This window comes from Elephas maximus, chromosome X, assembly GCF_024166365.1.
Source record: "Elephas maximus indicus isolate mEleMax1 chromosome X, mEleMax1 primary haplotype, whole genome shotgun sequence".
Classification (NCBI taxonomy): domain Eukaryota; kingdom Metazoa; phylum Chordata; class Mammalia; order Proboscidea; family Elephantidae; genus Elephas; species Elephas maximus.
This window is the reverse complement of record NC_064846.1, coordinates 132,843,846-132,860,597: the sequence shown is the minus strand read 5'-3', so window position 1 is coordinate 132,860,597 and position 16,752 is coordinate 132,843,846. Positions and strand designations below refer to the sequence as shown.

General features: G+C 37.6%; 1 protein-coding gene across 8 annotated transcripts in view; it reads right to left on the bottom strand.

Annotated features, from left to right (window-relative positions):
• CASK (calcium/calmodulin dependent serine protein kinase) overlaps nucleotides 1-16,752 on the bottom strand; it is a 454,527-nt gene that overhangs the window by 15,436 nt on the left and 422,339 nt on the right. For all 8 annotated transcript variants that reach the window (XM_049873006.1, XM_049873008.1, XM_049873009.1 and 5 more), the window contains 4 exons: nucleotides 12,189-12,304; nucleotides 4,036-4,116; nucleotides 3,849-3,929; nucleotides 1,699-1,901 (listed from right to left, as the gene is read on the bottom strand). In XM_049873006.1, the coding sequence (XP_049728963.1) occupies nucleotides 1,699-1,901; nucleotides 3,849-3,929; nucleotides 4,036-4,116; nucleotides 12,189-12,304 (481 nt within the window). The remainder of the gene's footprint in view (nucleotides 1-1,698; nucleotides 1,902-3,848; nucleotides 3,930-4,035; nucleotides 4,117-12,188; nucleotides 12,305-16,752) is intronic.

Below are 16,752 nucleotides of genomic sequence, written 5' to 3'. Positions count from 1 at the left end.
GTATCTCCCACTCAGCAGTGCAGAGCAATGCATGAATGCGAGGGCAAGGAGGCGAGAATGGTGAACGGTAAGAGTGGAGCGGCAGCAGCGATAGCAGTGGTGGTGGCGGTGGCAGCAGCAGCAGCAGTAGCATTGGTAAGGCAGAAAGCCTTAGAAATTGGACTTGGGAATGCAGAGGGAGTTTGAGGAGCCCTGCAGCCAGCATACTGCTAGAGACATTACTACCAGCAGAAAACGACGTTCAGGTGAAGACCAGTGTGGAAACCAAGGAGAGGATGTCGAGGACCAGGACCAGGATTGAGACTTTGCCTCTAGCCAGCCCTGGCCAGAAGATTTTTCCAATCCCTAGTAAGGAGGGATTAGTAGTTAAACAAAAACCAATCTGTGTTACACATCATATATTTCGTTTTATATAGGTCCCAGTTAATAGTTAAGTAAATGGTATAGTGTTCACCCTACCTGCCCCCTTAACCAGATTCTTTTGTGATTTCCAAAGTTCCAAGTTAAATAACCCATCAGGTGCTGTAAATTGGAAAAGGGTGAACCCAGCCAGCCATGAGGTTAGGATCCTGGAGCCTAATAACTGAGCTGTCAGGCCCCAGGTCACACAGACTCTGGCTACACAGGTTCCGTCCTCACTTTGGGGATGGCTAGGGAACCAAGTCTCACACAGTGGCCCTTGAGCAGAGACTTGCCCTGCCTGGGACAGCCAGGTAAGCCTCCCAGTGAGACGGGGCCTGCATGAGGGGAGCTGGTCTACCATTTATGCAGGTGGTGTACAGCTTTCATTTATAAACGATTAGAAATTTTGGGTACAGAGCAGTCTTAGAAATGGCAGACCAAGCAGTCACACAGGCACCCACAAGCCTCTCCTGTAACCCACTCTGATGTTTAGAGCTCCCCCATCCTTTCTACTGTGCTAGTCCACTTCTACTTGGTTTGTTCTCAGAGATGAAAAAAGAGCTTGTCAGCATTCTCCATGTAAGGTCTTCAGCTTTCTCTTTTTCAGGTTTAGTAGTTTCTATTGCTTTTGGCGTAGGACTTATCTGGGGATCATATAATCATCTCTGTGTCTGGCTCTCCTTTGAATCCTCTCTAAGTTCTCCATATCCCTCCTAGTTTGAGCTCAGGGTCAGGCACTGTCCGCAGGTAGAGAGATGGCAGAGGCCAAGAATCACCCCTGGGCTACACCTCCACTCCCTCTGGCATCCTCTGGGCTTACTCGCACTGGCTTTCGTAAAGCTAGTGCTAGGTTTCAGACCCAGGCCTCAGGATCACATTTTCCTGCTAGTGATTAACATAAGATGCTGGCAGAGGCTCTGATGGTCCAGTATGATCTGTACCAAGAGAGGAAAAGTGGATGTTGTGATAACAAAGTGCAAGAGTCTTATCCTGAGGTCATATTATTGTAGAATTTCTGGCAGGCACAGACCCAATCAGGTACTTTATTGAGTTTCTGAGTATAATATACCTCATAAGAGAATAATCTCTGCTTCCTAAGTACATGGTGTGTGCACTGAGTCCAACAATTACTTTGCATTCTAGACTGTCAACCCATGATGCCTTGATTACTGATGCTTTCTTGCAGTTTATTTAATTATTATGCAACCCATGACTTTCTGGTGGCATCTTTGATTTCAGAATATGGGAGTAGCATGCAAGCAGGATGACAGGGGGTTGGGCGTGGCTGGACATTACCTGAGGCTCCACATCCAGTATTGCAATCAGCCCCTGCTCGTGGATCTTCCGGATGGTCTCCAGTTTTGTCCCATACATCGCATCTTCATGGCTGCCGTACTCCAAGTACTCATTATTAGAGATGTCTTGCATCATTTGGTCATGGGATACAAAGTAATAATTCTTTCCATTTTCTTCATCTTTCTTTGGAGGTCTGGTTGTATCTGCAAAGTCACATGTCAAGAGAAATTTAAAAGGCTGAGTTTATGAGTTTACACTTCCAAGGGACCTACCTATCAAAACCCCAATTTCTTCTTAAAATCTGTGAATTCTTTAGTATATGTCTCCCATCCTCTGGTCCCACTCCCAGTAGCTTTGTAGAAGTAGAAATTATATTTATCTGAAAGACATCAAACTGCAGTAGCCAGTTAGTTGTTTGATTTGATGAATCTTTCAGTGTTTAGAAGATGTATTTATCCCTCCCTCTAAGATTAACATAACTCACTATATGCCTTAATGCAGTTAGGTCTTGAGCAGAAGGGAAAAGAATAAAAAATGGAAAAATGAGGTGAAAGAAGGCAAAGGAAAGAGGTCCGTGCTTGACTGTCTACAGCTGTGCTGTCTAAATGCAGTAGTCTCTAGCCACATGTGGTTATTTAAATTTAAATGAATTAAAACTACATAAAACTAAAAATTTAGTTCCTCAGTCTCACCAGCCACATTTCAAGTATTCAATAGCCATATGTGGCTAAAGAATGCCATATTGGACAGTGCAGATATAGAACACTGCCATTATCAGAAGTTGAAGAAATGGTATGCCATATTAATTTTGTACTAGTTTTAGTAGTCTTAGTAGTTAGTCATATGGTATATACACATCTGGGATCAAATATTTCAGAGAAGCAGACATGATCGAGGTCATTAACCTTAAGCTTTAAACCAAGCTAGTTAATTGGCCATTTGATAACTTGGAAGTTCAATTGTTACATGATCAAGAAGAAACTAAATTAGCCAAGCTTGCTGTATTCATGATCTAGATATAAGGAGAATTAAAGGAAAATTTCAAAGTATTTTGATAGAAAACCCCAGTGTCAGTAATTGAAATGATATTTAATGATTTCCTTTTTGTGTGTAAACCAGACAGGGTTGTGGGATGAGGGTGGTCTTATGAAGCCCCATGACTCTCTGGGAGTGTTGGAGGTAATAGTAAGTGGTCGTGGCACTGCTTCAGAAAGGCATCTGAAGGCCTGACAGCATGGAGCCAATCTTCACATTTCCTTCTGTGGCTCTTAAAAATCATTCTCCTTTAGTGTTTCCTACCCCAAACAAGGCTATAACTGCCAGAAAGCTTTTGGGATTCAAAACTTTAAACTTTAGAATAAATGATGATGATGATAATAAAATGATAGTGGCAAGATGGTTACTCTTTATTCAGCATTGGCTAAGTACTTCATACACATTATCTCTAACCCTCTTCACAATCCTGGATGCAGGAATTACTTCATTTTATAGTTGAGGAAACCAAGAGGGCAAGAGGTTAAGAATAATAATAATAATAATAAAAAAACCATTGCTGTAGAGTCGATTCTGACTCATAGCGACCCTACAGGACAGAGTGGAACTGTCCCATAAGGTTCCCAAGGCTGTAAATCTATGGAAGCAGACTGTCACATCTTTCTCCCGGAGGTTAAGAATAAGATACAGATAATAAGGGAAATAAATATCTTATAGATTTAAAATTCTTCATAACAAACAATTAACAGTACATTAACCGGCTTTTAAAAGTGATAAGTCAACAATTTAGGTACCGATTAAGGAAAATATTGTCATGGAGAAAACTATACAATGATTAAAACTTATTTTTCTGAAGAATAATTAATCTGTGTAATGTTTAAGAGACACTATTGGAGAAATTAGGTTACAAATACAATGAATGAGCCCAATTTTATTAAAAAAAATATATACACACAGACTGATACACACATACGCATACATATGTTTGCATTAAAAGGAGCCATTGAGGAGGTAGGGGTGGGATTATTGTTAACTTATTTTCTTGTTTTTCCTACAATGAATGGCTATTTCTTATGTAATCAGTAAAAAATACATATATTACAATATTAAAAACACAAGAGAAAAGTCTAATTGAAAGACAGTGAGACATTGCTTACGTGGAATAGGATACGCAAATCGGTCCGGGTGCTTAGTAATGAGGGTGTTTTTTATGTGTCTTCTTCCAACACCATGTGCACCTATGTCATTTTTAAGAAACGAAGTTAAAAATTTTAATTGTTAATGCCCACAAAATGTTCTAAAGGTGAGAATAAGAGAGCAAACCACTTATACAATCAAACTTACCTAATAAGACTAGTGTTTTCCTTTTGAATGCTGGCAGTTTTACTACTTCTTCATATGTAACAAGATCTAATTGATCAAACACTAAAAGGCAAAGATTTAGAAGAAAGGTAAACTCGCAGAACGAATATTTCATGTATGAAATTATACTTTTACTGGCAACGTTAGAGTTATAGTAAAACCATGTCTTAAAAATGTGAATTGAACTTACAGTGTACAGCTTACATGGAATTTTAGTCATATGACCTTTAGGGAGAAAATTTTAATTTTACGCCCATGAAAATGCACTTTAGAACAAGGGGCATCCAAAGATAGGTTGAGTGCATGCATAAAAGTTCAATTCTAAAAGATACTGCATATCTTTTAATGTAGTATCCAATAAATATATGAAGTTATTCAATTCCACATGCTGTTTCCATTTTTGCAATTCTAAGAAATCAGCAATACTAAAAAGAAAAAGTCTACAGACAGTGACCAACATGAATAAAGCATGAATGCAACTAAAGTTAACCAAGAGAGAGGTCAGCTAAATCATTTCTAGAGACGAATGAGAAATGCATGGACAGCTGGTCTTTAACTTCATGGTTCTTTCTTTCAACAGAATTGATGGAGGTAGCATGCTAGATTCTTTCCAAGTCAAGTTCTATCACTATGATTTCACAAGCTTTTGAAATGAACATCTCACAAGTTTTATTATAATCCAGATATCCATTCAATGGAAAGTCTTCGGTTTGTAAGTAGGGAAACATGCGTCCCTGGGCCCCAAACCTTGTCAGCCATTACATGCTCAGCCTGTATGCGGTAAATCAGGATGGACAGAAATGGAAAGGAGCATTAAGTAAGGTCTGAGGCTGGGAAGCTTTGCAAAAGGGGAGTTCTCCATCATTATAGACTGAGAAGAAATATTTTTAAAAATATTTTTTGAAACCAGTTTCTTAACAAAACTATTGCAAAAACAATTTCAAGCCATATATGAAGCTTTCCTGAAAGGATGACCATTCCTGTTGATGTTCAACGTAGCCCAATTCTCACGCCATTTGAACATTCTCACAAGAAGGCGCAAGTCATACGTCTATAATTTTTGCATGGTAATAGCCCCAAATGTTGTCAGGCACACGCTAACATTTGTTTTTTTTTAAAGAATGTTGAATAAGCCCTGAATTTTACAGGGGTTGAAATAAATTCAGTAAAATTGATTCCATGCTGTACTAAAAGAATCTGGATGCTTCAATGAGTAAGAGAAGCTTCTACTCCCTGAAACGATATGGTCAAATGGTTTTGAGTATCGGCTCAGTCCATATTTATGATCTTCCCAGTAGCAAAGAACCTTAAAATGCAAAATATCAGAAACCAAAAACCGAAGTATCATTCTCAAAATATATTTCAAAAAAGGAAATATAACATGTTAAAATAAGGGTTAGTGCATGTTAATGGGTATTTGTGCATGTTTTCTTTTGATAACTTGATTCCATAAAGGCTGAATAAAAGACTTTAAAGCATCTTCTCTACCAACAGCTAAAAACCAAGAATGTTTTCTGTGTTTCGAAGGTGAGACTCACAAAATTAAAATGAATATGAGGTACTCTACGTGGTGGAGCTAGCTAGTAATGCTGCAGGGGTGATGGAGTGATGAGACTGGCAAAAATAAAAGCAAGAGTGCTTATGGTATGGCATTGCTCTTTATATCTATTGCTCACTAAGTAATATTTTCTTCAAGAAAAAGTATGTCCATGAAAGAAGTACATCAACAAACTGATATATTTTCACGTATAAAAATAATCAAGCATCTCACAAAAGAGCAAGATGATGATGAAACAAGCTTTCTGAATGGTATGCACAGCCCACTCCCTCCTCTAATGGGCTGCCACTTCATAACTCCATTCCTACTGAATTAAGACTTGTCATTTTTTATAAACCCAGAAGAATGAGCTAGATATCAACAATCAACACCACAAACAAATGAACAGACATGTTCAACAACCATATTTTAACTGTAAACGAGTAGCATGAGGAGGTTACTCTGGTCCAAATGAAATCACCACATGGTCAAAGGGTTGAGAAACAACAAAAAAGGATATTTCAAAATAAGAGATACAAGGAATGTAAGGAGAGCACTAAAAGACTGAACTTTTAAAGGTTTTGAGTTGCTTGCTGATTAAAAAAAAAGGGCTTAATGAAAGGAAACAGTCAAAAACAAATCAAGAGGCATAGTCATTCAACAGGTTACTTACATGCACAGAGGCCATTGGGAGTAAGACAGCATGAAAAATGTACAGGGGTCATTGAAATATGGCTTTTAATATATTAGTAAAATAAAAGTATAATATGCACAAAATAAACTTTATCATGCAATATTCTAAACACAAGGCAAATAAATCACATTAAGAAACAAACTCATTTAATAAAAATTCAACAATACCCTTACATAAAAGCCAGTGGATTTTATATACTAACATACACAGAAATTTTATGTGGGAATAGTTACAAGAAACTCTTTTCAGAGAGTGTAGGTGTAGAAGCCTTTCACTTTTTATTTTGTACCTTTCTGCACTGTTTGCAATTTCTAATCATGTACGTCTATTACTTTCATTATTTAAAAATGTGTCAACCGGCCAACAGGACAGTGAAATTATGGACCATTTTTTGTTGTCTTTATAGAGTTCTCTATATTAAAGAAAAAAAAAAAAAGCAGCTTTATAAAGTCAACAATACTAATCTGTGGTATTTAAGCCTAATTTAACTACACCTATGAATTTTCTGTTCATATGTATGTAAATAAAAACTGGAGAAATATGGTATTTAAATACCATTGATCAGGGCCCTAACATTTTAAAAAATAAATTAATGAAGACTTAAAAAAAAAAGTTTATATCAGTAACTTGATCTAAAGATGCCTTTTGGAAGTCCTGGGTCTGAGGAACCTCCATAGTTCAAGAGAATAGTTCTTTCAGAAGTATGACAATGCTCTCTCCACCAAATGCATGAGGCTGAAAATCTTTTACATATTGCAGAAAATATATTTGCTGTAAACACTACATATACCATAATCAAATCTATTCCCAATACTATCTGGCATAATTTGCTCATATTATCTTGATTTTCTCATAAACCATTCAACATTCCAGACACTTCTTTTAAGTATTTAGGTAACTACTTTCCAGTTGAATCTTTTCCATAAAAAAATCCTTTAACACCAAATCCTTGTCTCCATTTGAAAAGCTACAAATATCTTCAATCACTGTAAAAAGTTCCAGTTAAAAAAAGGCATTGCACACTGGTAACATTGGGCCAAGGAGTATACACTCATACACCTGCAGTGGCCAGGCAGCTAATGTAGTTGAATTAAGTGGGCCAGGTGCAAGAACAGGGAGTGGTAGGGATGGCAGGACCTGGAGAATGAGTGTCCACCCAAAAGGGACATTAACGGCCTATAGTCGCTAAGAGAGAAAGTGGGTTCAGTGTTGCTGCATTTTGTTGTTTCAAGGGAAGTCAGAAACTGAGATTTTAATGTCAAACATCTTGATTTTTCAATGTGATATCTAGTTAAAATTATTTTAAACACTACGTATATGGGGCAAACAAAATTAATGTCTACGTCACACTCAGTTAAGGGGCTGACACGTTATAATGTGAGATATAGGCAACACAGTTTGAACAGAACCCTGCTTTTAATAATTATGTGGAATTTTCTGGTGAAAATGGAAGTAATTAATTCTAGTATTAATGTTCCCATCGGTTCTAGATATTGACAAAGTTCTCATTTTTATTATAAATACGAAAACTTCAGAATTTGATAAAGTTTGAATCTTGATATCAAAGATTTGAAGCAGGAAACAAAATATACGGCCCTTATTTTAATTAAGTGAATAGTATGGGAAGAACAAAGAGCATGCTGGATTTCATGGTCAACTTCTGAAAAAGCCGGGAAAACACTTCAGAAAGATGGTTTGATCTGTGGCCTATGAGCCATTTGGCTAGTTCTTGGTACTAAAGAGTATCTCAAAGCATCTGCCTTACTGATAAAGGTCAACAGTATTAGTTTCTCTTTTATAGCAATTCTTTATACAGGCAACCCAGCATATTAGGATGAAATTTCATTATAGCTAAAAGCAGAATGACTGACAAAATATTTGATTTTCCTTTCTGACAATTTCATCTCTTGTAAAGGAAAAGTAAGCACTAAACAAATGGTTCTTCTGGAACTTATAATGAATGGAGGAGTTGGTTGATGAAATGGAGGAAACCCGAAGAGATAGTGACAGAAAGGAATGCTAAGCCTTGTCAGGCATCATATTCCAGAAAGTGCTGGAAAAAAGCTGGGCATCTTCTTATGACCAGGGAAACTAAAAGAAGTGAGAGCTCACAAGTGATTATTCTTTGGGGGGAGGGAACCCTAAAAATGATATTCTGACTATATCATCACTAATAAGCCTAAACACAAAGTTCTACAAAGAAACTTGAGTGGCTCTGGGAGGACCTTCTAAGAAGCTCAGACTTTCTTTCAAAGGGTACAAAAGGAGAGCCTCATATGCAATGATAAACACTGACATGTAGAAGGAACAAACCCTTAAGCATGATGAATGAGGAACACTCTGATGCCCAGGAAGACCATTGCTTAGGAAAATGTTGAAGATAACAAAAAAGTAGTGGTGGTTCCCTCTTACCCTCCTTTGTTAGTTCTAAGTTTACAAAAACTTAGATAGGTCCATGGTTTGGGATAGGAGGTGTAATGTCAAACGACAATAGAGAGAAAGCAATCCTATTCTACCTCTATCAGGCTCCTGCCTTCTATATCAAAGGAATACCCTTCAAATTTGACAGGCATTACACGTGTGGTGTGATGGACTGCTTTTGTGTAGGCTTTCTTGCCATGATCTTATAACTCCCACCCAGTCACTTGCAAATAGGGTAACTGTGGCCCATCAAGGGGATTGGTCATTTTTGCCATCCCGCTGGCTTAAAAGAGAGCCAATTCCAGAGCAGAGAAAGGATCCCAACACTACCAAGGAGGGAGAGCCAAGAGTGGAGTGTGTCCTTTGGAGCCAGGATCCCTGCACTGAGAAGCTTGGAACTAGGAGACAGAGAGAGAAAAAGAGAGAGAGCGAGAGCTGAGCAAGAAGCGGCGGCAGAGAAACGGCAGCAGGAGAGACCCACAAGAGACATACCATGGGCTTCCTGGCCCACAGAGTGAGAAAGCGGAGTGCCTTTGGGCCGAGGCTTACTAACGGAGTGGGGTGCCTCTGGGCACTTACTGGCACAGATTTAAAAAAATTTTTGTAACACTTGCCTGAGCAGGGTAGAGGCTGAGAGACTAAAAGAGCTTTATAATACTTGCCTGAGCAGGGCAGAAGGTGAGGGGCCAGAGAGGGGTGTGCCTGTGAGCATGGCTGAGAAGAGGTTGTCCTGATGGAAGAACTGTATCCTGAGGGTTCCTCAACCTGAACCCGTTACTTCCCTAATAAACCCCATAATCATGAGTACGGCCTGTGAGTTCTGTGTGGCCACTGCAAAGAACTATTGACTTCAGCAGAGAGTTAAGACAGTGCCGTGGGGGGGATGGTTGGTGTCAGAATTGATAAAGATGGCTGAGAGAGGAAGCAGGTCTGACCTCCTCCTCACAGGAATCGGCCTTGGGCTGTTGATCTTCATTCTCTTTCCCTCTTGTGAAGTTAGAAGAGGTCAGACTCAGTCCCTGCGCCGGTTTTTTTTTTTTTTTACAACATTTAACAGAGAGCTAAACTCTGTGATGAGGAAGAATAAAAGAGTATTTGGTTTCATTAAATGATACCCACTTGTCAGACCCAGTAATGAAAGAACCTTAAAATCACTGAATTTTAGAATTAGAAAAGAATTCTAGCATTTAGAATTAGCATTCTCTCCTTTTGAGGCTCACAGGAGCTAAGAGATTTGTCCAAGTTGGGTGGTTACTCAGGTGTCCTAATTCCTTGTTCTATCTCAAGTTGCCTATTAAGCTTACAGGTGTGTTTGCAGGACCACTGTGCACCATCTATTATGAATCAGAGACAGTGGGAACAATGTAAGAACATCAGTGATGCCCTGACTGTCGAAGAATGGAAAAAGTAAGCTTTGGAAAATATTGACCACCAAATTGGATGCGGATTCTCTGGCAAATTCTTAAATGAATGATTCAATTGATTCTTTGCGAGCATTTAGAGTGTTCTAGCGTTTCAGTCCATTAGCTCCTTATTTTTTCTCAGGGCTGAATTAAAAAATATTGGCAAATTATATACTTTTGTCTACATGTCCCCCATTAGTAGAGTACATAAAATGAACGATGAATTGACAGCCTTAACCAGCCATTTCTTTGCTTTTGTATGTTCTACTTAATTTTAATGTCATCTACATCGATGGCACTGGGTCTGGGTTCCATCTATATGGAAACCCTGGTGGCGTAGTAGTTAAGTGCTACAGCTGCTAACCAAAAGGTTGGCAGTTTGAGTTCGCCAGGTGCTCCTTGGAAACTCTATGGGGCAGTTCTACTCTGTCTTATAGGGTCGCTATGAGTCGGAATCGACACGACGGCAGTGGGTTTGGTTTTTTTTTTGGTTTATATCTATATATCATTTAAAGTTGTTTAAAAAAATACAAGGCTATAGATATATATACACATACATACATATGTATGTATGTATATGTATATCAACACATCTCCTTGTGAGCCTGTATGTATATATGTATGTATATGTATATCAACACATCTCCTTGTGAGCCTGTTAAGACTGTTAGAAGCTGATCGAAATTAAGGCAACTAAGGAGACTCAGCAATAACCACTGACATTTTGTGTTAAGAAACATTTTGCTAGCACTACAGCGAATTTCTTCAAATAGTACTACTTGAGCATTTAAAATTAATAGTTGCTAAATTGTGTTTAACTAGTCTGCTTTAAATATTTTTCCCTTTGTAAAACTAAAAAAGCCATTATGATACTAGCGCTCTGTAGTAGCACATAATTGAAATGATACTTTTTTTGGAAATAAAAACATGGCATGATGTAGCTAATGTGAAGGGGAAGATTCCTCATCTAAGGGGACTATTTTAAATTAACCCATGTGGCCATTCACATTCATTACACATTATTCAGTATTTCGAAAACATTTACTTTTAATCTCTGATAAAGAAATGAACAATTCAGAGTTTCTAAATAAATTTCCTAGTGAATCTTAATGTGTTACAACATTCTACAGAAAAAAGTACATTTCATAGAATTTGTTGCAGTGAGTATGTGCTTGATTTTTATTGCTGCATATTGGATCTTTGGTGTTATTTCTAAAACCTTGGGAACTAATCTAATGCCAATGTCAGGGCTTTTAAGTCCTCAGAAAAAGTTCCTTTTTTTCACAGTAAGAAGTTATTGAAAATCAATCCCACTTTGTATATCACCATGCATTTTCTTTTAGCTTAAGCTACATCTTGTGAGTCTTCTGGGGATCCAAATGCAATGACAGATCTGCTTTTTTGGTATTCATTTCAGTTTTTAACATAACAAGTGGATATTTTGACTTCAGATGAACAGTCTTCCATATAGACAAACATACCATGTAGGCAAGCCCAAGAGAATGTTCTTGGTCTTTTAGGAGCTAGGAAATACCGTGAAGACTAGGAGACTAGTCACAAAAACTGAGCAAACCAAGTTAGTATCCATGTCATCTGTGCTCTTTCAAATCAACCCCTGAATCATTTGCAACACAGCTCTCTATTAAGAGTGCACCCTTCTACTTAGATATGTATCATAGAGCCACATCCAAAGGCTAGAGAGGAGCCAGGAGAGAAGGGAGCTGTTCAAGATCAATCCAAAACACGGAGGTAAGAATCCTGGTAATTCAACAAACTCTCAAGTTCTCATTTCTCAGGGGAGGATTTAATGTGTTGAGTTCCATTAGTTCCAGAGGATACTAATACTTCAAAACAGTATTTTTCTTCCTATAAAATATAATTCTGCACAATATCTAGCAAATAACCAATATATTAACAATAAGGAGGGAGAGGTTTCTTAAAAAAGCTTTTGCGGCTGATGAAGATCTCATATGGTGGAACTTCTGGATAGAGAGCCCTGAAGACTGAATTGAAATGTTACATCTATTTAGGTTTTTGAGATATTTAACCTGGCCGCAGTAAAAGTTGTACTTTTTCCTACCTGCATTGTGCTTTGCCAGATATTTATCTTTGTACTGCTTCTTTTTCTTGCCAAACCAGGTACAGCTGGCCTGCTGCTCCTGCTTGGTCTTCTCCATGGCAATGCAAGCTACTCGCCTAACACACACAAAATAATAATAAAAAAGTAAGGTATAGCTTTGTGTTGATAAAAGAAAAAAATCAGTCATTTGAAGAGTTTACATGAACCAGCATGAACATACTCATCACAAACTTTTCAAATTATTCTGATAAAGGTTGTTCTTTGGCTCTCATGACAATTTCGTAGAAATGTTTTGAGAACATAAAGAGATCCATTGCTGTCAAGTCGATTCCAACTTATATTGACTCTGTAGGAAAGAGTAGAACTGCCCTGTAGGGTATCCAAGGGGTGGGTGGTGGATTCGAACTGCTGACCTTTTGGTTAGGAGCTGTAGCTCTTAACCACTGCACCACCAGAGTTCCTTTAAGAACACAGGCTTATATTAAAATGACATTGTATTCCTTGAGCATACACTAAGCAATCATGAGGATTAGAAGCCTAAACATATGGCTGTTAAGATACACTGGAATGAGCACAGGATTTTGAATCAAGACAAACCTCGTTTGAATCCTAGTTCCATCACTCAATAGCTTTTATTGAACGCTTATTGTTAGCACTTTTCTAGGACCTTAACATGTATTAACTCATTTAATCTTTCTAACAACACATGAAATCAGGCCACCATTTTACACATGAGGGGCTAAATTTTAAGTCCAAAATCACACAGCCAATAAGTGGGAGAGTGGAGACAGTATGGCACCAGAGCCCTTAGCTATTACACTATATTGGCAAGCTCCTTAACCTCTCCGAGCCTCTCGTATGGCTGTTGTAAAGGATTAGAATAAAAATGTAAATAATGACCCTAGCACAGTCCCAGGCATACAGTAGATGCTTAATAAATGGTGATTCTAGTCTAAGATAGAAAAAAGTATGCTACAATTACATCCATAGTTACAATCACAATCAGATAATTATAATTTTGTTCTACTCGATTATAGTATTCTGCATCTGTAACGTATGTGCAGATGTTAAAAAGTTGTTCTCTCAGCTTTAGTCTAGTCAAACATTGCATTTTAGGATACTGTCACAGCAAGTTTTGCTTACTAATGGTTTGCCTGTGGACCAACCAGAGGGTCCCTGAGTGATCCACACATAACGAGAGCCCCAAATTGCCACTAGAATGCTGAACAATGCTATTGTAAACGCCGAATTATTTTAGAAGGAGGTTATACTGCTTTACACTCCCATCAGCAGTATATGACGGTTCCTAATGTTCGGCTTCCTTGGTCAACAATTGGTATTATTAACCTTTAATTTCAGCCATCATAGTGAGTAAGTAATGCAATTTCATTCCACTTTTAGTTTGCATTTTACTGATTACTAATGAAATTGAACAAACTTTCTTATGATTATTGGCCATTAAGTTTTCTATATTATAAAGTGCCTGTTCAAGTCTTTTGACCATTTTTGTATTCAGTTGTCTGTCTTTTTCACACTGATCCTTTATATAGTCTAGTACAACATCTTTGTTAGTAATGTGTGTTGCAGATATCTTCTTCCACTGTCTTGCCTTTTTACTCTTTTTATGGAGTATTTTGGTGAACATAAGTTATTACTTTTAATTTAGTCAACATTATCAATCTTTTCCTTCATGGCAATTATTTTTACTATCTTGTTTAAGGAATCCCTCTCTGCCCTTGAAGAAGTCCTCCAATATTAACTTCCCAAGGGTTTACGATTTTGTCTTTTACATTTGGTTTTTAATAGACTGGAACTGATTTTTGCATATGGTGTAAAGGAGGGGTCCAATTTCTCCCCCCCCCCCACCAATCAATGGATACCAATTGTCTGGCATGATCTAGTGAAAAGCTCATGCATTTCCCACTGCTGTGTACTACTATTTCTGTAATACATCAAGTGTCCATTTACAGGAAAGTTTCTAGGTTTGCTATTTTGTTCCACTGGTCTATTTGAGCATCTCTGTACTCGTACCTTATTATCCTGGTTACTACAAGTTTCCATATCTGGTGGAACAATTATAATTTTGTTTTATTTGATTACAGTATTCAGCATCTGTAATGTATGTTCTTCTAGAAGAGTATCTTGGCTATTCCTGATCCTGTGCATTTCCACGTAAAATTCAAAGTTAGCTCATCAATTAAAAAAAAAAAAACTGTTGGGGTTTTGGCTGGAATTACATTGAATCTATGAACGAGTCTGGGAGGAACAGGCATCCTTATAATATTGAGTCTTCCAGGCGATGAATACAGTATCTCTCTCCATTTATTTAGATCTTCTTTAATATACTGTAATAAATTTTATAACTTATCATGTAAATGTCTCAAACATCTTTGTTAGATTTGTTTCTAGGTTGTCGATTTTTAAAAATGATATTGCAAATGGTATTTAAAATTTTTTTTTAAATATTGAAAATTTCAAACACTTATAAGAGTGGAAAATAGTATAAACCCATTGCTGTTGAGTCGATTCCAACTCATAGCAACCCTATAGTACAGAGTAGAGCGGCCCCATAGGGTTTCCAAGGACTAGCTGGTGGATTCAAACTACTGACCTTTTGGTTAGCAGCTGTAGCTCTTAACCACTTCACCGCCAGGGCTCCAGAAAATAGTATAATGAACCCCAAATACCTACAACACAGCTTCATCAATCACTAACTCATGGCTTATTTTTTATTATTTACACCCTCCCCAACCGTTCGTTTACTTTGAAACGAATCCAAGGTATCATATTATCTCCTCCTTCAATATTCTCAAGTTTCTTTCAAATCTGTAGGTTCCCTTGCTTTCCCTCTCTCTTTTTTGTTTTCTTGCAATTTATTTCTTGCAGAAACTGTCCTGTAGTTTCTGAGTCTGGGCTTTTCTAATTGCACCCCTGTGGTGTCTTTAGTATGTCCCTCTGTCCTTTGCATTTCTTCCAAATAGGTGATATTATCCAGAGGCCTAACCAAATTCAGGTTCTTTTCTTTTTGCAAGAATACTTTATAGTATCATCGTGTTGCAGGTGGTGCTGCGTATGATATCTTTTACTATTTTTATCTTCTAACTGTTGCTGGTAAATGGAAATATAATTAATTTTTGTATAGTGATTCTGCATCAACAACCTTGGTGAAATCTCTTATTAATTCTATTTATCTATAGATTCCTCTGAATTTCTACACACAAAATCATATCACCTGCAAAATTTTTTTCCTTTCCGATAATGTTAGCTGTAGGTTTGTCGTAGATGCCCTCTATCAAGTTAAGGAAGCTCCCTCCATTTGTAGTTTGTGAGAGTTTTAATTATGATCGGATGTCAAGGATTATCAAATGCTTTTTATGCATCTATTGATATGACCAGGAGTCTGTGGGTAGAGCAAATGGTTAAGCGCTTGACACTAGCTGAAAAGTTGGCAGTTCAAACCCACCCAGAGGCATCTGGGAAGACAGGCCTGGCGATCTGCTTCTGAAAGGTTACAGCCTTGAAAACTCTATGGAGCAGTTTTACTCTGCACACACGGGCTAGCTAAGAGTTGGAATTGACTTGATAGCAACTAACAATAACCATTGATACGATCATGCGGATTTTCTTCTTTAGACTCTTAACGTGGTGGATCATGTGGAGTGATTTTCCAAAGTCAAACCCTAATGGCTCATAGTGTATTATCCTTTTTATATATTGGTGGATTCCACTTGCTGATATTTTGCTGAGGATTTCCACATCTACGCTCACGAGGGCTACTGATCTGTAGTTTCCTTTTCCTGAACTGTACATATTTAATTTTGGTTTCAGGGTAATGCTGGCATCATAAGTTCAGGAGTATTCTCTCCTATTTTCTTGAAGAGATTGTCCTCCATGTCTCTTACCGTCTCTTGTTCGTTGAGGTTTTATTTTACTTTGCTTTGGGGATTCCTCTGGTACAAGCCAATATGTGCTATTAGGCATAACTACAGCTTCTATGAGGCATAAGATCTTTGGAAACATGAGCAGAATTGAGGAATTTTTGACAGGTTAAAAGAGACAAAATCCCAACCTTGTAATGTTATAGTGTAAAGTGTATCTTATAGTAAATGTTTCTAAGCTTAATATATAAATATGTATACATCCCATGAAAACATTACTACAATCAAATTAACAAACATTTCTAACATCCACAGAATTTCCTTGTGCTCCTCTGAAATGCCCCCTCCCTCAATCCCCGTCCCTATGTAACCACTGTCACTATAGATTAGTTTTAATTTTCTGGAATTTTATATAAATGGGATCATACAGCTTGTTTTCTTTTTTTGCCTAGCTTCTTTCACTCAGTATAATGATCTTGAGATTCATCCATATTGTTGCATGTATCAGTAGTTCAATCCTTTTTATTGCTGAGTAGCAACAGATTCCACAGTATGGATAGACCATAATTCACCCATTAACCTATTGATGAACCTTTGCAGTTTCCAGGCTTTGACCATTACAAATAATGCTGCTTTGAACATCCATGTACAAGTTTTTTAGTGGATATATGTCTTTGTTTCTCTTG